This window comes from Mesoplodon densirostris, chromosome 19 (assembly GCF_025265405.1).
Source record: "Mesoplodon densirostris isolate mMesDen1 chromosome 19, mMesDen1 primary haplotype, whole genome shotgun sequence".
NCBI lineage: Eukaryota > Metazoa > Chordata > Mammalia > Artiodactyla > Ziphiidae > Mesoplodon > Mesoplodon densirostris.
This window is the reverse complement of record NC_082679.1, coordinates 62,459,171-62,483,914: the sequence shown is the minus strand read 5'-3', so window position 1 is coordinate 62,483,914 and position 24,744 is coordinate 62,459,171. Positions and strand designations below refer to the sequence as shown.

The window sequence follows — 24,744 nt, the reverse complement described above, 5'->3', positions numbered from 1 at the left end:
GGGAGCAGGGGGTGGGGGAGACTTCAGCTGGTAGGAGTTAGCAAAGGAGGTTTCCAGGAGTGGGAAAATAGGCAGAAAAGTAGGAGAAAGAGCACGTGTCAAGATACAATGGTGGGAACAAGTCAGATGGTTTCAAGGAATATCAAGGAGTCAGCCCACATGCATTGCGCTATGACTGCGTGCAGATGGGTGCACACGTTAACAGTGGCTCTTTACCTTTGGGGGTCACACACCCCTTTGAGAGCCTAATAAGAGACACTGATGTCCTATCCCCAGAAAACTGCAGATACACCCCAGATTTTGCATTGAGTTTTGAGGTTAAGAAATCTGTATGTAAGAAAGGGGACACAGGGTTGAGAATGATGGGTCTCTGTAACTCCCCTAACTCCTGACTCTAGCGTGTCCCTCTTCCTCACGGCCTGAGCCAAAAGGTGCTCCCTCCTGGTTCATCTCATCTCACTCATGGGGTCCAGATCCCTGTGTTTTTGAGGTCTATGGGTCAGCTCTCGAGAATGAGGAGGACTGGAGAGGAAACTAAATGACAAATAGCAAAAGTAACAAGAGCCTGGGCATATATCCAGACAAAACTATAATTTGAAAAGATACCTGCACCCCTATGTTCAGAGCAGCACTACTCACAATAGCCAAGAGATGGAAACAACTTAGATGTCCATCGACAGAGGAATGGATATAGAAGATGTGGTACGTGTATACAATGGAATACTACTCAGCCATAAAAAAGAATGAAATAATGCCATTTGCAGCAACACGGATGCAACTAGAGAGTATCATACTAAGCGACATAAGTCAGAAAGAGAAAGAAATACCGTACAATATCACCTATATGTGGAATCTAAAATACGACACAAATAAACAGCTCTTTGAAACAAAAACAGACTCACAGACATAGAGAACAGACTTGTGGTTGCCAGGGAAGGCGGGGGGAGGGATGGAGTGGGAGTCTGGGGTTAGCAGATGCAAACTATTACATATAGGATGGATAAACAACAAGGTCCTACTGTACAGCACAGGGAACCATATTCAAAATCCTGTGATAAACCACAACGGAAAAGAATACAAAAAAGAATATATGTATGTATAACTGAATCACTTTGCTGTACAGCAGAAATGAACACAACACTGTAAATCAACTATACTTCAACAAAATTTTTTAAATAATAATAAGAGGGCCTCCCTGGTGGCGCAGTGGTTAAGAGTCCGCCTGCCGATGCAGGGGATACGGGTTCGTGCCCCGGTCTGGGAGGATCCCATATGCCGCGGAGCGGCTGGGCCCGTGAGCCATGGCCGCTGAGCCTGCGCATCCGGAGCCTGTGCTCCGCAACGGGAGAGGCCACAACAGTGAGAGGCCCGCATACCGCAAAAAAAAAAAAATAATAATAATAATAAGAGCCAACCTTCATTGAGCATGTACTACGTACCAAGCCCTATAGCACACACACACTACAGTAATTCCCATAGACAGATGAGGAAACAGGCCCACAGACCGACAAGCAGTCAGGTGGCACATACCTTGCTGACTGCCACCAAATACCAACGTGGCTCTTGTCGGGGCCAGAGGTAACGTGAGGGTCGACCACCTGAATGCCCCCTTCATCTCTCAGATGAGCACTGGGGGCCCAGGGAGGGGACAAGGGCAGCTCAGATCCCAGGGGCCTCAGGCTGCTTCCAGGTTTCCCATCCCCCTCCGAGTGGGGCCTCAGATTCCTCACACACCCCTCCTTCCTCTGCCTCCAGTAACCACAGCAAACATTTCTGGGGTCTTGACAGCCTGCCAGGCTCTCACTGGGGGATTCAGCTGCCTCCCGCTCCCCTGAGGGAGGACATCAGATTGTCCCCGTGTATGGGTGAGAAGCCTGGGGCTCAGAGCCGTGAAGCGATGCGGAGGACCACACGGGTGGCCGGGGTGGGTGGCGAGGTCTGACTTCAGAATACCCTTGGCCAAAGCACACGGTCCGCCGGTGGAGAGCAGAGCAGCACGGCCTCACCTGGAGCCGTGCTTCCAGCCCCGCTTTTGTATGGATGGCTGGGAGAACGGCGTGACGCTAAGCAGAGGGATGAAGGCTTCCTTCCGGGAAAAGTCTGGGAAGTGAGTTTGTGACGTCCTTGCATCTCTCTCCCCAGAGCAGAAAGGCTCCTATGTTTGCAGGGTCCTGGCAGGGACCCTTGAAGCCTCCCTAGGACCTTGGTCTGGCCTGAAGCTGCCCCCAGTAGGGTGGTGGGGAAGGGGGGGGGCACTGGCAGCCCCGCTCCTACCCCTCCCACCAGCCACGCCCTCCGAGCCACGCGGCCGCCAGTTTCTGCTGATGCCGTGTTCCGCCTGATTAAGACCCCAGCGCCAATGCAGCCAGAATCACAAGGGATCCCGTCACGCCCCTTGCGGCACAGAGCCCGGCACCAGGACACCACAGAGTCAGCCTGTCAGCTGGGTCACTCCCTGCTGCCCGGTGCTAGACCTGGAGGTGACAGAGGCCAGAGGCCTCTCAAGGCTCACTGCTCCCCCGTGGTGCCCAGCGTAGCTGTGCTGCTGTGTCAGCCTCAACCGGGCCCCTATCCAGGCTCAGCGGGACCTTGCCCAGTCCCTGCAAAGTCACCCCAAAGGGCCCAGCAGGAAAGACAGGTGCCAACTTCCCTCGTTCACCCACCAGATTGCTATTCACAGGGTCAGTGAGATAATGTCTCGTAAGCATCGAACATGTGGCAGCTGCCACTGCTGTTTCCTCATCACCATCATCCTCATCATCACCATCATCCCGTCTCGTTGATCTGAAGACACACACTGTCTGTTTTACATTTGAAGCTCTGTGAAATCAGGATGAATCTTACAATGGGTGAAGTGTCAGTTTCATGAGTGGCATTTTTTCTTGCCTAGTGGCATATAAAACAATCATGTGTTTTACAGTGGACAGACCCCGTCCAGGATTAGATAAATAACAGTATTCATACCCTACACCTGGCACAATCATGGTCCTTAACTCTGAGCACAGCATCTAGGGCACAGGAGGGGCTCAGTGAAAACTCTGCTGAGGGCACCAACCCATCCCTTTGCTTATACTGCCTTATTGACAGCTTAAGGCAAATATGTCCTCTCACTGTGTCAATTCTCCCCACAAACATCTCCTAGGCAACACGCCTCCCAGGCCCCCTGCACGTCCCAGAGTTTCCCAGCATGCCCCAGGGAGGTGGAGGTGGCTCTCCTCCGGGACCCGGGAGCAGGGCTGGCTGGGATGACTTGGACCACAGGCAGGCAGCCTGCCTCCAGCAAGGAGCCCCAGAGGACCTCCAGGCGTGGGCCTGGCTGGGGTGAAGCCACCAGAAAGTGTGAATTTAGCACGAGCTCCAAAAGGCCCACACGGACCAGAGAAGCCAGCGAGGGGGAACATTTCTGCTGACCCCCCGGGAGACATTCTACATGTGAGTCCTAGGAAGCTCCACTCAACACGTTCAGAACAATCTCACCAAATGGGGTGGGGGGGCCAGGAGCTGCAGAGCAGAGTTTGGCCAGAAATCTCCGGAGGATGTTCCAAGCATGCTCAGCGGAGCTCCGCAAGCTGTAGGCCAGATGCTCGGCTCTGGGGCTCCTGGGGGGTCCTCTGCTGAGGGTGGGCAGGGACACAGCTCTGGCCACCTGACAATCATGACATTAAAATGCAGACACCCAGAAAGTACCAGGAAAGGGCTTCTTTCAGACCCGCGCCCCAAAGCAGCCAGTGAGGTGGAGAGACCTTTTGAGCTGCACGGAGAGACATGAATCCCACCCCAGACACTGAGAGCTGTGTGACCTTAGGCAAATCACTTTCCCTCTCTGAACCTCAGAGGCCTTGATTTTCAGACGGGGATGATTCCGATCAAATAGACTTCGAGACACAGACACTGCCAGAGATAGAAGGATACGTCTTTGTGACGACAGGGCCAACTCGTCAGAAAGACGAAACAATCATAAACGTGCAGGACCCTCGAAATTCACGAAGCAAAAGTTGACAAAATTCAAGAGAGAAAAAGACAAATCCAAAATTGCGACAGATATGAACACCCCTCTCTCAGAGAATGTGATGGGGGTGTGTGTGTATGAGTGTGCCCATGCAAGAGAGCACGCACCCGTGTGAGTGTGCATGTTAAGTGTGAGTGCATGTGCAACGAGGGAGTGGGTGTCACAGCAAAGGCTTGTGAGCCTGGGTATGAGAGGCGTGTCGGGGTGTCTGTGCATAAGTCGGCGGGGCAGGGGACATGGGGGAAAGGCGCCATCCTCTCACGCCCGCACAACTGGCCATCCCAGGGCCACGAGGGCCCCCTCCTCGGGACCTGCCCCGAAGCCAGCGCTCACCCCAGAGAAGGCCCGGTGCCTCCCCATCAGGTGAGGTGACAGGTGAGTAAGGTCCGGGTTTCACCCGCTAACGAGAAGGACTCTGGCCACCCCACCCCACGGGATGGGAGCTCCAAAAACCGGTTCCCGCTTCCCCTACACGGTTTTGAAAAGCAAAGAAAATGCAGTTTCCCAAGAGAAGGAGGGCGAGGGGCAAGAGAAGCAATCCTTCCCTTGGCGGGAGGGGCGGCTGGGTGACTGTGCAGCCAGGCCAGGCTGCACGCAGGCCGGGGGCCAGGGCCACCCTTCTCTGGACCGGGATGTGCAGGTCCCCAAGGAGACTTGGCTCCTGCACAGATCGGACAGAGGCCTTGTTTCCAGGACGGCACTGCCCCCACCCCCCGGACCCCAGCAGGACGCAGGGGACGGCACACAGTGAGGCTGCCTGACCTCTGCTTTCCCGGCTCTGAACATTCCAGGCCTCCCCGTCCAATGGCCCCAGGGCATCGCACAATCACACAAAAGACAGAACAGCATACAAGGGAGCAAGACCCTCCGGAAGGGAAAGGGCAAGGGGAGAGATCCCGCCGTCAAAGGAGAGGTCCCGCCATCAAAGGAATCAGGATTAAAAGAGCGGGCGCCGAAGCTCATCGAAGGCCACCCTCTCGGGCCATCTGAGCCTCAAAGGCTGAATGGCTCCTCCAGGCCTCCCTTGTCTTGGACCGACGGTCGTGGACACCAGGACCTCTGATCCCCCCACCCCGTCCCGGGGCTGCTGCATTTGGGAGTCTGCACAGCCCACGCCTGTCTCCCACCTGTCTCCATCCCTCCCCGGCGGCAGAACCCTCACAAGCCTCTTAATCCCCGTCTGCGAACCCTCGTCTGGAAGCCGGGTGAGCTCTGCGGGTCTGGGAAGGCTTATACAACAGCGCTGCAGTGTGCGGATGCTCGGAGCCCTCCCCACGCCGGCCCCCTCGGGGAGCTGGTGCAGGAGTCCCAGGGCAGCCTCCTTGTGTGGCTACACCAGGGCGGCCCCTGCCAGCCCCACATCCTCTCCTCCTACGCTTGCCACTCAAGCCCGGGCAGGGGGAGAGGCCAAGGCCGGGCGATAGATCACTGGCTCTCGCACATCCCAGCTCTGCCATGTAACCCAAAACTCTCAGGGTCGTGAGCCTTGGCCTCCTCATCGGAGATTTGAGACCGAGGCCACCTTCCCACAGGACAGCTCACGCCACCCTCCGTGGCCAGAGGAGGAACGGGCAGTCTGGGGAAGAGGGTTGCACGCGCTCTTAGGACAGTGGCTGGCACAGAGTGGGCACCATCAGCATCATCTGCTACAGCCAGCATCAGCATCACAACCACCACCATCTCCTCAGACCTCACTGTGTCTGCATCAGGACCAGGAGGGTGGACACAACCTCAGTGATCTTCCTTTTCACCAGCTCTGCCAACAACTGATGCTAAGAGGTGGGCAGGACAACGTGGCCTTGGTGGGCTCTGACCTTTGAGGGGTCTTCCTTGGACCCTGGCCCGCTTACTCTCCCCACTTCACTCTCACCTGCCGGGTAGAAACAGCTCCAAGAGGTGGTGCACCTGCCCAGGGTCCCGGCATGCCTGCCTGGCTCCGCTGTACCAAATACCAACTGTGACTTTTGTGCCATCCATTCAAGGCTGCTGGCACCTCTGGAAGGAAACCCAATCCAGCAATCAATTTCATACAGGGTTCCACACCAAACAGATCGGGCAGCAAGAGGCTGGGGCAGCCAGTGACGGGGCAGAGAACTTCAGAGCCGCTGGATTCACAGAGCCAAGCTAGGCCTTGACCCCAGGGGTCTTCTCTCTCCACCCCCCAATCCCACTCCTGCCAAAAGGTGCAGAAAGATGACAGCCTGACAGCTGCGTAGGAGCCAAGGGGCTCAGCTACTAGTCCACCATCTGCTCCCACTTTACAGAGGGGAAAACTGAGACCCAGACAGGTGGAGGGTTTTACCCAAGGCAACTGAGTGCTGGGGCCAGAATCTGGGTCCTCTGATTTCCAGGGGTGCAGCTACAGCAAGCCAAAATCCCCAAGAGCTCAATTCTTAATAAAGTTTCTCTTATCCCAGCGAGAAGAAGACTAGCTCCCAGCTTCAAACAAATCCAGTGATGGAGACCAGCCACAGGAGGTGCAACGGTGGCCAGTGAGTTGACGGAACACAGCTTCAAGGAGTCACAGATGTGACTTCTTCAAACCCAAGTCATATCATGTTATTTGCCTGCCTAAAACCCCCAGTGGGAAAGCGGAACTTAAAGGGTCAACAGGGAATTACCAGATGACCCAGCAATTCCACTCCTGGGTATCTATCCAGGAGAAAACACAGATACACACAAAAACCTGTACACCTGTAAACATTCACAGCAGCGTTATTCACAACAGCCAAAAGGTGGAAACAGCCCAAATGTCCATCCACTGACGGATAGATAAACAAAATGTGCTCTATCCATGCAGTGGAATGGTATTCAGCCAAGAAAAGGGCTGAAGTACTGCCTCATGCTACAACGTGGATGAACCTCGAAAACGTCAATGACGAAAGTCAGACATAAAACACCACATACTGTATGGTTCCATTCCTATGAAACATAGAATAGGTACATCCATAGAGACAGGAGATTCCTGGGTGCCAGGGGCTGGGGGAGGGGGAGTGACCACTAACGGGGAGGGGGTTTCCGTCAGGGGTGACAGGAATGTTCTGGTCTAGATAGTGGTGACGGGTGCACAACGCTGTGAATACACTAAAAACCACTGCACTGTACACTTTAAAAGGGTGAGCTGTGTAGGGTGTGAATTATACCTCAATTTAAAAACAAAACAAAAACAATGCCTTCTCAGGGTCAGCCCACCGTCCTGACTCCCCAGTGAGGTCCCCCTGACTGGCCCCTGCCCGCCTCTGAGAGGAACCCTGCCTTGCCCTCAGGCACCCCGGCTTCCTCACTGTTCCTCAGGCCCCTGCCAGACCCCCCTCACTGCTCAAGTGACAGCCCCCAACCCTCCCCTCTCCCCGCCACCCCGTCACCACCATCACAGTCCCTCCCTGCACAGGCCTGGTTTGCTCACTGCTGGGTCCTGATGCCCAGATAGTGCCTGGGATACAGTAGGTGCTTAGTAAAGACAGACTGAACAAATGAGTAGAATCCTTTTGGTGACTGCCAAGCCACATCTTCAAGATAAAAGCCCCAAACTCCTGGGCTGTGCTTCTAAAATCTCTATCGTAAGTGCTCACCCCAACTCTGGAATCTTCCAGAAGCTTTAAAATACCAGGGCCACCAGGGCCACCCCTCACAGATTCTGCTTTAACAGGTTGGGGCAGTGGATTCAAATGTGCATCCAGGAATTTGAAACACTACCAAGCCTTCCCACCCCATTCCCTTCTCCCACTTCAAGAGCAACTATTTAAGGTCCTCCAGCAAATCCCACTCCCCACATCCAGGCTTTTGCTCATGCTCCTCTGCCAGGAGCACATGACCCCCTTGTGGACCTGGCTGATTCCTTTTCAGTCTTTGGGTCAGCTTAGGTGCCACCTCCTCCAGGAAGCCTTCCCTGAACACACCCGTTTTCCATCATCCTATGGGCTCCCAGAAGACCCCAGCACAGAACTCAACACAGTACACGATCACAGCCGGATCCCTACACACACCCCATCCCCCATCCACCCAAGGGCAGGGCCTGCCTGATTCCACATCACATCCTCAGAGCACCAAGTGCTCACAGAGCACCTGGTGCACTACAGGCATGCAAACGTTTGTTGAGCTAATGGGTAGAATGGGTACAAACGTTTCTCCAGGGCAGCCCTGGTCAAGGGCTGAGCTGGGCCAGGAGGCAGAACTGCACCAGCATCCCTGGCACAGGACTGGTAGAATTTCTTTCAAAACTTATACGTCTAACTACCTTGTATTACTGAAAGATCAAACCAGCAGAAGTGGCCTTAGGCTGTGGGCTTGGTGGTCCTCCTGGTATAAAGTTGCCTGAAAAATGATGATCCGTGAGGGTTTTGTGACCGTAATACTTTACCCTCCCCAGGAGAGAACATCATGGTGTTTCGGGGCCCCAGCATCACATACCAATTTTAAAACCTAGACCCCATGAAATGCGGAGATATTGAACAAAGGGGCCAAACGTACATTATGGGCATGACAGCTCACAACCCTGTATCACATACCTGAAAGCTGATAAGACAGTAGATCTTAAATGTTCTCACCACAAAAAAGAATTGGCAACTTCGGGGCAGGGGGGATGGAGGTCATTTCGCAATAGACACATGTACCTAATCAACACTCTGCACACCTTAAAACTACCTCCTGCTGTATGTCATTTATATCTCAAAAAGCTGGGGAAAAAAGAGAAAAAAATAACTGTTAATAAACTGCTAGATATTTTCCCAGCAAGTCCAGACACAGCCTCAACATCCTTCTCAACACAGTACCACCAGTCAGATTTCACGTGTGGCAGGCAAACCGCCTGTGACCCCTGAGGACCAGACCTTTCATTCTGACAGATGGGGAAATGAACAAAGGTCACACGGCCAGTAGAAGCTCCTTCCACAACTGCCCTGGTGAGGCTCCCTCCGAGGACGGCATGGCAAACAGAAGCCAAGGTCCTAAACGCTCTTCGCAGAGGGCAGAGGCATCACCCCTCGCCACCGTCCCTGCCAGGATATGGACCTAGGACAGAAGATGGACCTGAATTCCAGACGCGGGCTCTTCCTCAGCCAAAAGAAGGTGCCAATGAGGCAAACCTGCCCAGAACCTTCAACCCCTCCGAAGAGTCACGGCAGAGTTAACCTCCCAAGGGTCGGACCCAGAGAGATCTAAGCAGAGAAAGGGCCAGAAGGCTCTGGGCAACTTCCCCTTCCCTGCTTCCAGGGAGGCTGAGTTTTGAAGACCTCTTGCCATCCCAGTTGTCTCTAATCACCTCCAGGGTTAAGACAAGGCGCATCTGGAAAGTTTACTCCGCTAGCAGATGGCTCCCAATCCGCCAAGAAAAGCAGAGACCTCCCCTCGGAGGAGGTGGTCAGAGCTTGGGGAAGGCCAAAGCCCAGTCACTTCCCAGCAGCTGCCAGGCAGAGGGTGCCAGTGTCAGCCCAGCCGGGCAGCCTCTCCTGGCACCTTCCGGAAGCTTCCCCCATCCTATCGCCTTGCCCAAGTGCCCCTGGATCCTGGCTCCGAGGAGGAGGGGCTGGCAGGCCCTCCCTGAAGAGCAGGGAGCCGAGTGGGCGCAGAGAGCCGGGAACACGGGAAACAGATGTGCATGTGGCCCTGACAGGCGAGTGATGACAGACCCTCTCTGCAGGCTTCAGATGTCAGCGCGGAGAAAAGAAAGGCGGCCCGGCGGCAACACCTGTTCCAGGCCGGGAGGCCAGGCTCGGGGGGCTGGGCGGGCAGCCCCTAGCGAGGGCCGGGGTGCGGTTAGGTAAACAGCTGCACGCTCCACTGCCCAGAACGCTCCCCGGACGGAGGGGAGAGGCAAGGGAGGCCTGGCGGCCAACTGGCTCGCGAGGAAAGCAGCTCGATCACGCAGCAAGCCCATCCTTGACGGAGGTCCCGGCTGAAATCTGAACACCTGGGCAGTGCTGGGGGAAGCAAAAGACAAAGGGCGCCACTTCTCAGCAGGTGGAGAAACTGGGGGCGGTGGGTAGGCAGCAGAGGCAGCCGGTGGGGGGTTTCTCAGGGCCTCTGGCCCAGTCAAGCTGACTCCTGCCTCCCAGCTGCTCTGCCGGCTGAAATGCGGGGTGGGCAGGCTCACGCAGGGGCTATTAGGACCACCCTCCCCCTGCCAGGGCACTGTCACCTTTACAGCTGGAGCCCCAGAGGGGACAAAAAGTCAAGAGCACAGACTCCAAAGCCTCGCTCCTGGGTCCAATGTTGGCCTTGATGTCATGAGCTGAGTGACCCTGGGCAAACTCCTTGACCTCTCTGGACTTGCTTTTTCCTCTATGACAGGGGGAGAGTGGCACCTCCCTAAATGGTGTTGTTGTGAGGACTTGGTAAATATGAGGACAGGTGAAGCCTGGCACAGCCTAGAACTCGGGAAGCATTCTGTATCTTCATCATTATTACGTCCCCAGGTGCCATCTCCGAGCCTGGCCAGCCGTGCCTCCTAGCTCTGAAGGGAGGGACAACCATTCCCCACCCCCGGCAGAAAAGTTGGGGGCAGAGGCTGTGATGCTGGAGCCTGTGGGTGCCAGTGAGAGACCCAGCCTGAGTTACAAGTACCTCAGGGAGAAGAAAGGAATGAATGGGACCCACAGCCCTGGTGCCCACTAGCAGCTCTCCCATCACAAACCTTCCAGAGGAACGAACATCGCCACTTCTCAGGAGCAGCAACTGAGGCTCAGAGAGGGCAAGCGTCTTTCCCAAGGTCACACAGCCAGCTCCCAGCAGAATGAAGATTGAAGCCAGGTCTGTCTTAAGGCCAAGCCAGGGTCTTTCCATGGCTTCACAGAGCTTCCCGGTGCTGGGGCTCCTCCTCGGGGAAGCACCCCCAAAAGGGTGGGTGGGCTGCAGCCTCTGCAGCCCACCCCCGACACAGCCCTACCCAAGCAGCCAGCTCAGAGATATGGTGGCTACAGAACGGGGTGCTCTCCAGGGGGCCAGGAGGCCAGCTGGTGAGAAAAGCCACAATCTAAAGGGAGGGCACCAGGGACAGACACCTTTCCTTCCTTACTTCCTTCCTCTTTCACACTTACTTTCTTAGCGGTTAAAGTTGATTCCCTTGTAAACGAACCCTTAACAGGAAACAACTGAGGCATCATAGGAGGCGGTACAGACGAGGCTCTGGAACACACTGTCCCAGCTAAATGGCTCCCCGCGGCCACCTTCCAATGTCCCTAGCCACTCCCCGCCACATTCTCAAACCACGCACCGAACGGAGACACGGAATATGGACGTGAGAACCAAGGACCCCGGAGCCGGCTTCGGGAAAGGAGCATGGGGACCTCTGCACGTTCCTTGGTGGTGTCACCCGTTTCTTCACCCCTGACAACCCTGCCAGGAGTCCCTTGGGTTGGTCTGCAGCTCCTGTGACCCTGCGCTCTCATCCCCAAGCCCACCCTGGCACTTGGCCTAGCCCCATCCTGCTCCGCTCACAGCTCTGCAGGAAGTATTCTTTGCGGGCTCTTCGTGTCCCTCCCCCTGACACCACCAGCGCCCCAGTGTCTGGAACAGTGCCTGGCTCAGAGTAGGTGCTCCATGAATATCTGTTGAATGAATGGGGGGCGGGCGGGCCGAGGCTGTATTTCCGGCACTCTCCTGGCCATCAATCAGGCTCTCCTGGCGGCAGGAGTTGAGGTTTCTCTTTCCCTCTGTGTAAATGAGCCTGAGCCCCACATTGCTGCCCCACCACCCAGAGGCCCAATGGCCTCACCAACCACCTGGGATGCTGCCATGGTCCGGCCCTGGGCGTAGCTCTTCCCAGCCCATTCCAAGGCTTCGTTCACTTTTTATTGCTACCCCGTATCTTCAACTCTAAACCCAACCTCCTTTTTTTGATTTCAAGGCCTCTAGTTCACTCCAACCTTATTTCCCTTCCTCCTGAATCCTCTCCCACCAACAAATCCCGCCCATCGTCCAAGGTTCCACCTCTGCCAGGAGGTCCAACGGCGGAGGACTTTGGGGTTCAACACCCACCTCAGCGACCTACTGGCTGTGTGACAGTCAACAAGGTCATCTGACTTCTCTGAGCCTCCATTTACTCATCTCTAAAATGGGAATAATAATGCCTCATAGGGACGTGGTAAGGAGCAAACGAAATAAGTTGCTTTAGAAATGGTGCAGAAGTTAGCGTGTCGTTCAGCAGGCCCCCCCAAACTCATGCTGACCCCTCCTGGGCAGACACCAGCTTGCGTTTTCGTCCACACCTGGCCACCCTCCGCAACCCCCTTCGCAGCTGGACTGGGAACTGCAGCTTCTTTCGTTTCCTCACGTTCCTATCATTGAGGCCCCCAGTTGGCATCTCGTCAACTCCCCGATGAGTGAGCAAATCAACGGGAGAAAACACCACAGTTTGGAGGTTGTACAGAAAACAATCTGAGAGGCCTCACGGCGAGTGCTTTGACGACCCCACGCCCACCACCGCCAAGCTGAAAACCTGTACCCGCCCTGCAGAATCCACCTGCATCCTGGAACAATCTGCCCCGACACATGGGGGGGACACAAGGGTGCCACTCTATGCCAAGCGCTTGACTTGCCGGGAGCATTCAAATGCCCCGATTCATTTAATTCTCATGATGGCCCCACGAGGCAGGTGATACTTATTTCCACTCCCCAGCTTAAAGCAATGAGACGCCTCCTCCCTGGCACTCAGTTAACAAGAGAAAGGGCAGGACTGGAACCCGGCTCTGTCCTGCTCAGCCAGGCTCTTCCCCCAGGCCCGGCCCTTCCGGGACCTGTAGGTCGGATCCCCAGCAGCAGACGCACGGGCTGCGCTGCCACACACTGCAAACAAGAGGTTTAGCATCCACGGTGCGGGGGGGCGGGGGGGGCAGGCTTGTCCGTTTAAAACAAGAGGCCATCCAAAAACAGCTCTAAAGACAAAAGCCCCCAAACCAGACCAAAGCCCCCCAAAGGCAGCACTAGAGTCCAAACGGGACGTTGACATCGAAAGAACCCTGGGCAGAGCGTGAAGGCGTCGGGGCCGGACATCTCCTTTATAGATGCAACCACCACGAGTGAACACGTAACCCAGGACCCCACACGTGTGCACACGCGCACGGATGCTCGGGAGACAGGATCAGAAGCCTCTCAGGCAGATGCAACACCCACTCCTGGACGGGCGGAGACACCCTTCCCTGTTCACAGGTCCCTCCTCCAGCCCCACACCAGCGGCTACCACTCCAGGTGTCTGAGTAAGACAAGCCAGGGTCACCAGCTTTGGTGGAAACTGGGATTTCTGGCTCCGGTGGCCGTGATGGTGATCACAACTCACAGACGTCTGCTTCCCCAGACCCACCGGGGGCAGTTCCTGCTTCGGCCTTTGCAAAGCCAGATCCAAAATTAACTGCGCCCCGTCTGGCTCCTCCCGGGCAGGCAGCGTGAAGGCAGGCGCCTTATAAACAGGGCGCACGCCAGGCCTCCCACCCTCCCCCTGCACAGCTGACTTGCAGAAAAGAAAGACTCTCTTCCCACCGGGAGAAACGTCTGTTTGGGCCACTGTCCCCTGGGTCCCAAACCCCCATGTCTGGAAATCCATCTCCAGCTGCTATTAAGCAACCAGAGGGCCTCAAAGGAAAGGTGTGAACTTGGGTGGGAAATTCTGGAAAAGCTAAGCTGAGTGGGAACAAGAGGAGAGAGGAACTTCTGATGTGTTTAAACCGGGTAAGTACGGAGACCTCTCAGTGACCTGTATGGCTGGACTAATTACCAATGTTATCAGGCGGATGACAGACGTGCCCCGAACTTCCTCTGTTTGATAGATTCCGCTGCAAACACACTCAAGTTCAGGCCCATGCCCGCTGTTCCCAGCAGTGCCCTATTCTTCCACAGGACCACTCTCGGCCCCCAGCTCCCCCGACCTGCCACACGCCTCCAGGCCAATGCACCCACCAAGCGCTAGCGGGGTGACCCCGGAGGGCACCTCCCGCTGGAACACACCACACAGAACCGGTGCAAACTCCTGCCTGGCAGAACAGAAAACAACATCTCTTCCTTCCCTGCTGGGACTTCAGAGAATGACATGAGAACTGCTTACCTTCCTCGCAGCTGCCACTGGGGAGCTCCAGCCCACGGGTCCCTGGCGGGTGAGCCCTTGGCCAGCGCACACCAGGGTCCCGCACTCTGTGCAGGCGCCGATTATCAGCTGCCGGCCATCGTCCACTAATAGGCTGTGGCTCGCTCGCAGGGTGTAGAGAAACAAGGGCAGCCGGGCTACCCGCACGGCCTTCAGCCCAAGGCACCGCTTCTTCTCCTGCCGGCAGAAGAAGCACACGAACGTCTCCACCTGGTACTGCCGAGACCAGGGGCTGACGGCGTGCTGGGTGCCGCGGGCCTCGTGCTGCAGCCACTGGCCCAGCAGGTCGTGGTAGCAAAGCACGCAGGTGGCCACCAGGCCGGTGGAGTCGGCAGGCCTGGCGCGCGGGGCGGGCGGGTAGACGGTGAGGAACGGGAAGAAAGGCTCTTTCTCGCCCAAGCGGCTGGAAGGGTTCACGTTGAGCTGGAACTCCTTCCCAGGGCCCAGCTCAGCCCCGCAGATGTAGCAGATGGACGCCGGGCTGCCCTGGGCCGACGCGGGCGGCTCGGAGAGAGCAGGGTCTGAGGCCGAGAAGGCCTGGTGGTACCTGCCCAGGAAGCCCTGCACCGAGGTGATGAGCTCCTCGTTCTGGCAGGCCCGGTACAGGGCCCAGACGTCCTCCAGGACGCTGAAGCACTTGGGGCAGCTGCGGACCTCACAGCGCTTGTTGGGGCCCTGGGCGTTGGGGGGGCAGGGCAGGAGGCTGAGGAAGGGGAAATGCATGGAGCCCCTGGTATTCCCATTGAGCATCCTGGAGGCTACTGCCCGGGCATCCTGGGTGCAGTCCTCCCCGCAGAGATAGCAGGCCTCTGGCAGGGCCCCAGCGGGGGGGCCCTCTTCCCTTGGGAGCCTCCTGCCCTTGGAGGCCATGCCGGGGGCGTGGCTGTTCAGGGGCACCACGTAGAGCCTCTGCAGGACGGGCACGTCGGCCAGCTCGAAGCTCTGCCACTGCTGCATGAGGGACGAGAAGCAGCAGGGACACACCAGGGTGCTGCCGCCCTCGCTGATGGGCTGTGCCCCCGGGGGCGGGCTGTGCAGCCACAGGAAGGGGAAGAAAGGGGCCTGCGCCAGCTTCTCCTGCTTCTGCACGTGGATCTGGTGCTGCGAGGCCGGGGACAGCGCCGACCCGCAGATGTAGCAGCAAAGGCCCTCTGGTGGTGCAGCCCGGCTCTCCAGGGGAGCTCGAGGGGCACGGCCACCAGCGCTGTCCGCGTCTCCGGGGCCGCGGGGGCCTGAGAAAGGCTGTTCCTTGTGGTCCTCCTCATCACTGGTGATGTTGACGTCACTGTCCTCAGACACGCAGCAGCCCCCGCGGGTCCCCCCCGGCGGCCTGCTCTCAGGACTCTTGGCGGCCCTGCCGGTAGGGGCTCCTTTCATGCTCTCTGCAGGAGCCACCTGGACGGCAGGCCCTTGCCAAGGGTCCTGAATGCCCCTCAGGACGCTGGCCCGGGCCTCCGGGACCCAGTGCCTCCCATGGCCCTTCCGCCGGCGCCGGATGCCTGCCTTGGGCTCCCCGTCCACTCGGAGCTTCGAGGGGACCTCCTCCTTTTCCACGTCCCCCGGTGCGGTGGTCTCTGCGCCCTGTCCAGGAGAAGGGCCCGGCGCCAGCCTCCACTCTGGGCAGCGGCCCCCGCGAGGCCCGGGCCCCGGGGCAGCCCGAGCCGCCGGCGCCCCGTGCTGGTGGGGACTGGCGGCGTCGCGCGCGGCCGGGTCGGGCTCGGAGAGGGGGTCGGTGTCCGACAGCTCCGACAGCTCTGAGTCTCGAGGCTCCTCAGCGGCCGCGCGGGGCCCGGGGCCGCCACCGCCGCTGCCACCGTCGTCGTCGTCTTCGTCGCCGGCCGCAGCGCCCAGCGCGTAGGCGACGTTCCACTCGCGGGGGGCCCCGGCGCCCCCGCGGCGTCCGCCCGCGCCCGCGTCGCACTGGTGGGGCCGCTTGAGCCAGTACATGCGCTTGTCCACGGGCGTGCGGGCGCGCTCGAAGGCGGCCCACTGCTCGCCCAGGAAGCATCGGCACACGGCGCACACCAGCACGCAGCCGTCGGCCGGGGACAGCTCGCGCGCGCCGGGCGCCGGCTCCTGCTGCTGCAGGAACGGGAAGAAGGGCTGCGCCGGGGCCCCCACGCCCGCCGCCGGCTGCTTCACCTGCAGCTTCAGCTCCTTGCCGCGCCCGATGCCGCCGCCGCAGATGAAGCAGGAGAGCGGCGCGCCGCCGCCGCCGCCGCCGCCCGCCGCCCGCTCGCCCACCGCTGCCATGAGCCGCTGCTTGCGGGAGACCGGCGCCGGCCGCCCGCTCATGGCCGCGCCGCGCCGCCCGCCCGGGCCCCCGCGCGCCCCGGGCCGCCCTCACCGCCCACCGCCGCCGCCGGGCCCAACTTGGAGCATGTGTGCGCGCTGCAAAGTTTGGCGGCGGGCGGCCGGCGCGGGCGCGGGCGCTCGGCCGCTCGCAGAGGCGCCCCCCCCGGCCGGCCGAGCCCCCGGTGGCGCCGCGGCGAGCGCGCCCGGAACGCAACGGCGGCGGCGGCGGCGGCGGCGGCGGGCCCGGGGCGGCTGGAGCGGCAGCCGCATGTGCGAGCTCCGGCGCCTGCCAAAGCGTTGGGTCATTTAATTGGGGAGGAGGGAGGCGGGGCGGCGGGCGGGCGGAGGGAGGAGGGGAGGAGAAGGGCGGGAGGGCGGGAGCACGGCGGGCGGGGGGGGGGGAATCCCTCCCTTACGCTTCCTCCCCTCCCTTTCCCTCCCCTCTGCCCGCCCCCCTCCTCGTCCTTCTCGTCCTCCTCCTTCTCAGCCCTGCCTCCCCCCCTCCCCCCCGCGTCCCAAACTGCGCACAATAGCTCGCCGGCTCCTCTATCTATTTTGTGTCCGGCCGGGAGCCGCGCTCGATGATTCATTGCCCCAGTTAGGGGTTCTCTCCAGCAAGCCCGGCGCGAGCCCTCTGAAGGGTCTCCTCGGGGACCCGCGGAAACCCATCAGCCGCTAGAGCTGGTCTTTAAGTAAAGGTCAAGCAGGACGCGGGAGGAGCCAGGTAAGGACGCGCCCGGCGTCCCCCGGAGACCGAGGAGCCCCCCGAGAAAGGGCAGCTCTCCGGAGGGGCAGCCTCAGCCCCCAAGTAGGGACGCCGCCAAATGAGCTGGGGCGGCCCCGGCCCCCTCCCCATTCTAAAGGGCCTTTTACAGCCCTAAAGAGCCCTGGGTTGGGGGCACCTCTCAGGGCCCAGGGTTCTAATCTTGGTGACAGAGGGAACAGGAGCTGTCCCCTCTCCCCCAGAACATATCAGTGAATGCACCATCCTGGCCCTCCCCACCTCCAGCCAGGGGCAGAAAGGGTCCTGTATATCTGAGCTGTGTGTTCCAGGGCAAATGACTTGACAACTCTAGGCCCTTTCTTTCTCTTGTTAAACAGGAGCTCTGGCAGGGGATTAACTGTTTCCATGTATTTACTGTACCTATGTATAGATACATGTATTTATTAAACAGAGAGAGAGAGACCTTAGTATGTGCCAGGGGCAGAATCTAAGCACTTTATACACATCTGCTCAGTCCCTCCTCCCAATAACTCTGGGTTAAGTGCCATGATCGGCCCATTCTACAGATGAGAAACAGGAGGCACTGAGCATTAAGGAACTCTTCAGGAGTGGCGGAGCTGGGATTCAGACGCCGGCACCGGCTCCAGGCCCCCGTTCTCAACTCCCCGGCTACGCAGCGTCACTAAGCAAACGTCTGGTCCCCGTCATCCATCTGCTGATGGAGACTGTCCACGGCAGGGGACACAGCCAGGACCTCTCCATCCTCCCTGCTGCTGTGGCTCAGGCTGGGAGGCCTTGTGCAAATCCAGGCCTCTCTGGGCCTCACATTTCCCATCTGCAAAATGCCCACCCCTTCCAGCTTCAAAAATCTATGAGTCTCTGATCTCTGAGCAGTGAACAGTCGTCCCAACCTGCCAGCTGGAGCCCGGAGTCAGCCTGGGGAAAAAGGTGCCAGGTTAGCCCCTCTGCCCTCTGGGGCACTGACGTGTAACTAAAACTAGGCTTCCTCTTGGCACGGAGGAGGGCCATCCATTATAAATAAATGGAACAAGAGAAAAGGGCCACCTCTTTGGAATCCCTGGTGGATATTCCAGGGATCGCAGTCCAGGGGTCAACAGGAAAGTCACCATCATCATCACGGCCAGAAATGCAGGACTGCGGGTCCTCACGCAGGCCAGAAAAAAAGCTGTGTCAGCAAAACTGTCCCGAAGGAATGTTGGGGGCAGGGCGAAGGGGCTTCCCTGCTTCTGGCATTTTTAATAACTGCTGAGGGGAGGGGGCCTGATTAGGAAAACTTTAAAGGGTGAGGTCTGTTTAATTGTGTCCTAGCACAACCCTCAAGCTCCACACAGACCAAGAGCTTGCTGGTAAAACAATCCCTGGCTCAGGAAAGGCAGGTCCTCTATGGGGTTGCATGTGGGTCCCCTAAGGCTTGGCACATGCTATTCCTTGTTTCAAATGCTTTTCCAGGCTGTCTTTGTGAAGCCAGGTCCTCTCCTCTTTATGGTCTTGGCTGCAGTATCTTCTCCCAGAGGACTCCACGCTTTGTCTATCTAAAGTTGCTTCCCCTGGCATTCTCGGTCTCAGCTCATTGGCATGGGAGTTTGCCATTGATGTTATTTTTCTGTTGTCTATTCTCTGTCTGGTTTCCCCAGGAGCCTGGATGCTCCCTCCTGTGGGAAGCAGGTCTGTCTTGCTCACTATGCAGATTCCAGGGCCTGGCTCACTGCCTGGGTGCCACACACCTGGGTTCCAATCCTGTCCCATCCCTCTCGAGCTGTGTGAGCCTTGGGCAAACCTCTTAGCTCCCCCTAAGCCTCAGTTTTCTGCTCTGTGCAATGGGATCGTAATCCTCACCCAACTTTTTTGCGAGGATCACAGGGGCCTGGCACGTTGTAGGTGACTCTGTATGTGTGTGCGTGTTGATCCTTCCTGGCTCTGTCCAGTGGCTGAGGAGGTTCTGCTACTGCCTGTCTGCACTCCGAGGTGAGGGGGGCACTGTGGTGAGGTCACACACACGGTCTGAGGGAGGAGGGCCACAGGGGTCGACAGGACCAAGAGGGAGGTGGATTTTTCTTGACTAAGCTGGAACCATCCAGAGAGTGTCCTGAGTATGTACCACATGTGTGAAAGTTTGTATATACATGTGTTGGTATGTGCAGATATTGTGTTTGTGTGTGCATGTGTATATGTATGCATATGTACGTGCACATAGGCCTGCATTCACATGAGTGTGCATGTGCATATGCATGTGTTAGTGTGTGCATGTGTGAGTGCATGTGTATGCATGTGTTCATGCGTGCGCCTATGTGTGTGTATAAAGTAGGCCGGGAGTGGGAGGAGAGAGATACCCACTGGGTGTTTCTGTTTCCTTCACTGACCCGGTGACTCAGGAAAGTCCCTGGGCACACGTCTCGGGAGCCAGGGAGCACGTGAGCACAGATCAGAGGAGGAGGAAGGCAGGTGATGGCGGCTGGTCATTTGTGGACGGGTGACCGGGGTGGGGACACTGGCGCAGCTTGACACACCAGAAGGACATCACAGCTCTGCCGTTTACTAGCTGTGTGGCCTTGGCCTGCTGCTTAACCTCTCTGAGCCTCCGTTGCCCCATCTGCAAGACAAGGATAACGAAACGATGCACCCCACAGGGCTGGGAGAAAGGTGAACTGAGACAGTCCAGGCAGAGCACACCCTCCGGATGCAGACCCAACAGTAACGCTTGTGCACATGGGTCGATGGTGAAACATACACAGTCCCTGGTGAATTTGTGCAGCAAGCCGGAGAGGGAGATTCTGTCATGTCCTCAGTTTCCAGGTGAGGAGACAGAGAAAGGAACTAAAGGCTCAAGGTCACGCGGCAGGTAGAGCTGGGGCTGGAGCCCAGGCGGTGTGTCTCTGTCACTCCCTGGCTTTGTTGTCCCTTAGCTTTGCCCCGAGCCCTGCGATGCCAGCCTGTCCTCACACATGTCCCCAGTTTCACACCTAAAGCGACTGAGACACAAAACAGGCTGAGTCTGTGCCAGAGACGCGGTGGAATCTCAAGGTTCATGCATATTAACTTCATATCAGAGCCACAGCCTCCAGACCCCAGCAGAGCCAGCTCCTTGCTTCCCTCTGAGCCCCGCAGCCCTCCCTGCAGCTGGGGAGAGGGTGCCAGGCTCCCCCTAGACCACATGGATCGCCATCCAGCTCCCTCCATCTTCACTCCTAGGACTCAAGCGTGATGGACTTGAAGAGCAGCGACAGATGCTCCCAGGCGGCCCCGGCATTGGGAATGGGGAGAAAACGCCCACCTCGGGTCTACAGGAGACCAGAAGGCTGTCAGCCTGGAACACCCGGGCACCTCTCAAATTTGCGGCTTCCTGTAGGGTCGTCTTGGCCCAGGAACCGCGGGAATCTGCCCTCGCACTGCGGGGGAGAGCAAGTTTCCAGGCTCTGAGCACTTATCACACGTTGTATTATGTGTCTGTCTCTGGGTGACTTCCCTCGTAAGGTCCCACAGCGTCACAAGGCCGGGGACATAGTTGGGGCCCAAACGATGCTGAAACATGGGATGCCAGAGTCTATCCAAAACCTCACAGTGCCTTCCAAGTTCCAGAATCTCCTGCCAGCTTCCAGTCTTTCATTCTTCTGCGTGCCAGCACTCCAGACTAAACCCTTCCATGTGCCCCCAGCTCCCCGCACCAACCCTGTAACCTGCCTGCCCTCCTCACTGGTACCCTTCTCCGTTTCCTCCTCTCTCTACACTGCGAGTGTGCCTCTGGCACCTCTCCCAGGACCCATTCACCTTCGGAGGCTGGTCCATCCTCCCTCTTTTAGAGGCTACGTGTGCTGTGTGTTTGGCCTCTGGTTCACTGGGGACCAGAAAAACAAAATTTATCATCTGACTGTTGTATTTTTTCTTCTTTCCATTTTTTTCCCCTTAAGAATGAAGCAAGCACTTCTCCTCTGTGCTCAGAAAGAGCTTCAAACACGGCAGGCCACAGGCAAAAGCATATCCTCCTTCTCAGAGGGAAGGAATGCAACCGTTAACAATAAAAAAAAAAAAAATCCCTGGGATTTATGGAGGCCTTGGGCTTATGAGCTGCCTCACATCCGTTAGCTTGTAATGACATAGCGATCCGGGGGGGGGCGAAGCAGGATTCACCAGCTCCATCTAAGAGACGGAGAAACTGAGGCTCCAGAGCACAGTTCTGGGGGACCAGGAGAAGCTCCCAGCTGCCGAGGCTGGTGAAATATCCTTGCCTTTGTATGTGTAAACTGGGCTAATCTGTTCAGTGTAAACATTAAAAATATATGGAGTGTTCGGTGACCCTGGCTTGGCATCCCTCCTGCTTCCAAATACAGGAGTGTCAGAGGGTGGAAGTAGGAGGACCACCTTGCACCCCTGGGGCCTGAGACGGCCAGTGCAGAAGCATTTTGTAAGCTGCAAAGTGCTTTGTTTAAAAAAATCACTGCTTGCATTACACAATTAAGGATCAGAGCACAGAGTCTAGAGTCTAAGAGCGGATTTCAGGTGCCCCTGAAATCTTGCCTTGCTCCCATGAACCTGAAAAAAAATCCAGAAGCAAACAGCCCAGGTTCCCCCTCCGGCAACACCCTTCGCCCTACCTCCACCTCCATCTCGAAACCTGAGGCTACTGCCGTGAACTTCAGGGCCTCGTAAAACTCCTTTGATAAATGATCACCAGGGTGGACCTGCCACTGGGGGTGATGGGACAAACACTCCACATAAATCTTGAGTGTCCTCAAAGACTCCCTTGCTGGTTTCTCAACAGACCCCTGATTTGCAGCACAAAATCCACAGTAATCATTCATGTGGTTAGCTCCCCGCCTTCCAAGCTGGGGAGGTTTTTGAGAAGGTAGGAAGTAGGTGGGTGGGGGAGGAGTGGGGGATAAAGTAGACAGTAGCAACCTCATACTGTCTTAAGAGTCCCCAGCAGGGCTTCCCTGGTGGCGCAGTGGTTGGGAGTCCGCCTGCCAATGCGGGGGACACGGGTTCGAGCCCTGGTCCAGGAAGATCCCACATGCCGTGGAGCGACTAAGCCCGTGCGCCACAACTGCTGAGCCTGTGCTCTAGGGCCCGCAAGCCACAACTACTGAGCCCACGTGCCACAACTACTGAAGCCCACGTGCCTGAAGCCCGTGCTCCACAACGGGAGAGGCCACCGTAATGAGAAGCCCGTGCACCGCGACGAAGAGTAGCCCCCGCCCGCCACAATCAGAGAAAAGCCCATGCGCAGCAACGAAGACCCAATGCAGCCAAAAACAATAAATAAATAAAATAAATTTATAAGAGTCCCCAGCATGCAATAGGCACTCAGTATGAACCAGTTCATATTCTCCAGTGTGTACCGGTAGCAGCTCAGGTTTACTGTGTGCTGACTAAATGCCAGGCGCTATGTTCAGCATTTACATCATCACCTAGTTTAGATCTCATGACAGCCAGAGAAATAGGCATTATTGTTTACCCGATTTTACCGATGGGGACCCTGAGGCTCTGAATGGTGAACACGCGTCCCCAAGGTCACAGAGCTCAGCTGGTGGGGCTGGATTCAAACCCAGGCAGTCTGGCCCAAGAGCCTTGCTCTAATCCACGCTGCTACTGTGTGCCCAGCTCCTGGCCTGCCAGGCCAGCCTCCCCGGATTCTTGTCCTTGGCTGGGTCCGGCCAGGGAGGCTAAGGGTAGAGTTTGCCAGACGCCTTCAAGCCCTGCCTGTGGCTTCACCAGCGGCCACAGCCCAGCCCAGCTTCCCCTGACCCTCAGCAGCCCAGGCTCTCAGGCCCTGGAATACTCGGTGGGCTGCGGCCGGGTCCTCAGCGCTGGCTAATGGCGGGGCGGGGGCGGTGCAGCAGCCGCAGATTCCTTCCAGCTGTTCCTCTGAGTCACTGAAGGATGTTCCAAAGCCCACGGCCAGCCCGCCTGCCCTGCTCTTTCATTTCTGCGGTTGGTTGGTACTGGACTCATTGATGGGGATGCAAAGCAGGACTGAAGCGTGTGTCCAACCCTCAACCGGGGTGCAGTGATTTTTAAAAGCTCTCGTTAGGGGACTTCCCTGGTGGTCCAGTGGTTAAGAATCCGCCTTCCAATGCAGGGGACGCAGGTTTGATCCCTGGTTGGGGGACTAAGATTCCCACATGCTGTGGGGCAACTAAGCCCATGCACCACAACTAGGGAGCCCGCGTGCCGCAACTACTGAGCCTGTGCACTCTGGAGCCTGCGCCACGAGAGAGCCTGCATGCCGCAGCAAATATACCACGTGCCACAACTAAGACCCAATGCAGCCAAATAAATAGTATTAAAAAAAGACTCCAAGACCTATTTCTAAAATAAATAAATAAATAAAAACTCTCATTAGGTTTTTACATATAGAAAAGTGTGTCCATGTACATATAGAACCGTGGCATCATGATGTAGGACCAGATTGCAGAATTTTCACAGACAGAGCACAGCTGTGTCATCAACACCCAGATAAGGCACGTCCAGCCTCCCAGCAGCTCCCCTTGCATCCTAGTCTAGGCCTTACACCCCTATCAAGGGTAACGACTCACAGCCAGAATGCCAGGCATCCCGGCTTCTAATGCCAAACTGTTTTTGGTGTTTTTTTAGCAGCTTTATTGAGATAAAATACACATACCACACCATCCACCAATTCAGTGGTGGACAGTTCAATGGCTTTCAGTCTATTTAGAACTGTGCGACCATGACCAGAATCCATTTTAGAACATTTTCACTGCCCCCAAAAGAAACCCCATGTCCACTAGCTGTCACCTCTAAATCCCTCTAGCCCCTGCACCACCACTCATCTACTTTCTGTCTCTATGGATTAACCATTCTGGAGAATTCATATAACTGGCATCATACAACATGTGGTCTTTTGTGACTGGCTTCTTTCCCTGAGCATGTTGTTTTCAGTGTTCATCCATGTTGTAGCCTGTGTCAGTTGTCAGTACAGACTGTCTTTGTATTTTATATAAACAGAAGTATATCATAAGTAGTCTTTGAGTCTGGCTTGTGGCTCTATATTATGTCTGTGAAGTTCTCCCGTTTTTGCACCTAGAGGCACCCGATTCTTTTCCATTGCTATATAGTATTCCACTGATTACTTTACCATAATTTATCCATCCATTCCACTGTTGATTGGCTTTGGGGTAGTTCCCATTTTAGGCTAACATGGACACTGTTTCTCTGAACACTTTCGTCCTTGTCTTTTGTTGAAAACACGTGAGGCGTTTCTGTTGGAGTTGCTGCTGTGGGGTAGGTATATGTTAGATGTCAATATATACCTAAGATATTCGAAACCACATTCATGGTGGCTTGTGGAATTCCCAGGGTTCCTCAGTTCCTGAGCCCGCCTCTGAGCTGCCCACCTATCAGCCTGACCCCGTGGGCCATCTTCCCGCAAGACACCCGCCCCCTGCCTGCCCCAGAAGCCCCCATGCAGCCCACACGGGCCGCAGAGGAAAAGGGCTTGGTGGCTGATATTTTCGCTGGGTTATGGGAGCACGCATGGTTTCTCCACTCTGGCTCTGAAACTGTGTTCCTTTCATAGGCCAGAAATACTTAGGCATGGCTCGCTCTAAAAGGGGAAACACATTTTAAAATTCCAATCTGCCCAGGTCTTAGAATGATTTAGAACATTCC

The 24,744-nt window shown here is 56.9% G+C and overlaps 1 protein-coding gene and 1 long non-coding RNA gene across 4 annotated transcripts in view; one reads left to right on the top strand and one right to left on the bottom strand.

Annotated features, from left to right (window-relative positions):
• Positions 1 to 16,272, bottom strand: part of GSE1 (Gse1 coiled-coil protein) — a 426,332-nt gene extending 410,060 nt beyond the window's left edge. For all 3 annotated transcript variants that reach the window (XM_060085176.1, XM_060085177.1, XM_060085178.1), the window contains exon 1: positions 14,043 to 16,272. In XM_060085176.1, coding sequence (XP_059941159.1) covers positions 14,043 to 16,028 — 1,986 coding nt within the window. In that variant the 5' untranslated portion in view covers positions 16,029 to 16,272. The remainder of the gene's footprint in view (positions 1 to 14,042) is intronic.
• A 678-nt stretch (positions 16,273 to 16,950) lies between these two features.
• On the top strand, positions 16,951 to 21,200 carry LOC132480729 (uncharacterized). Its single transcript, XR_009530676.1, has 2 exons — positions 16,951 to 17,100; positions 20,311 to 21,200. It is a non-coding gene; the product is annotated as an uncharacterized LOC132480729 (long non-coding RNA).
• The last annotated feature ends 3,544 nt before the right edge of the window (positions 21,201 to 24,744 follow it).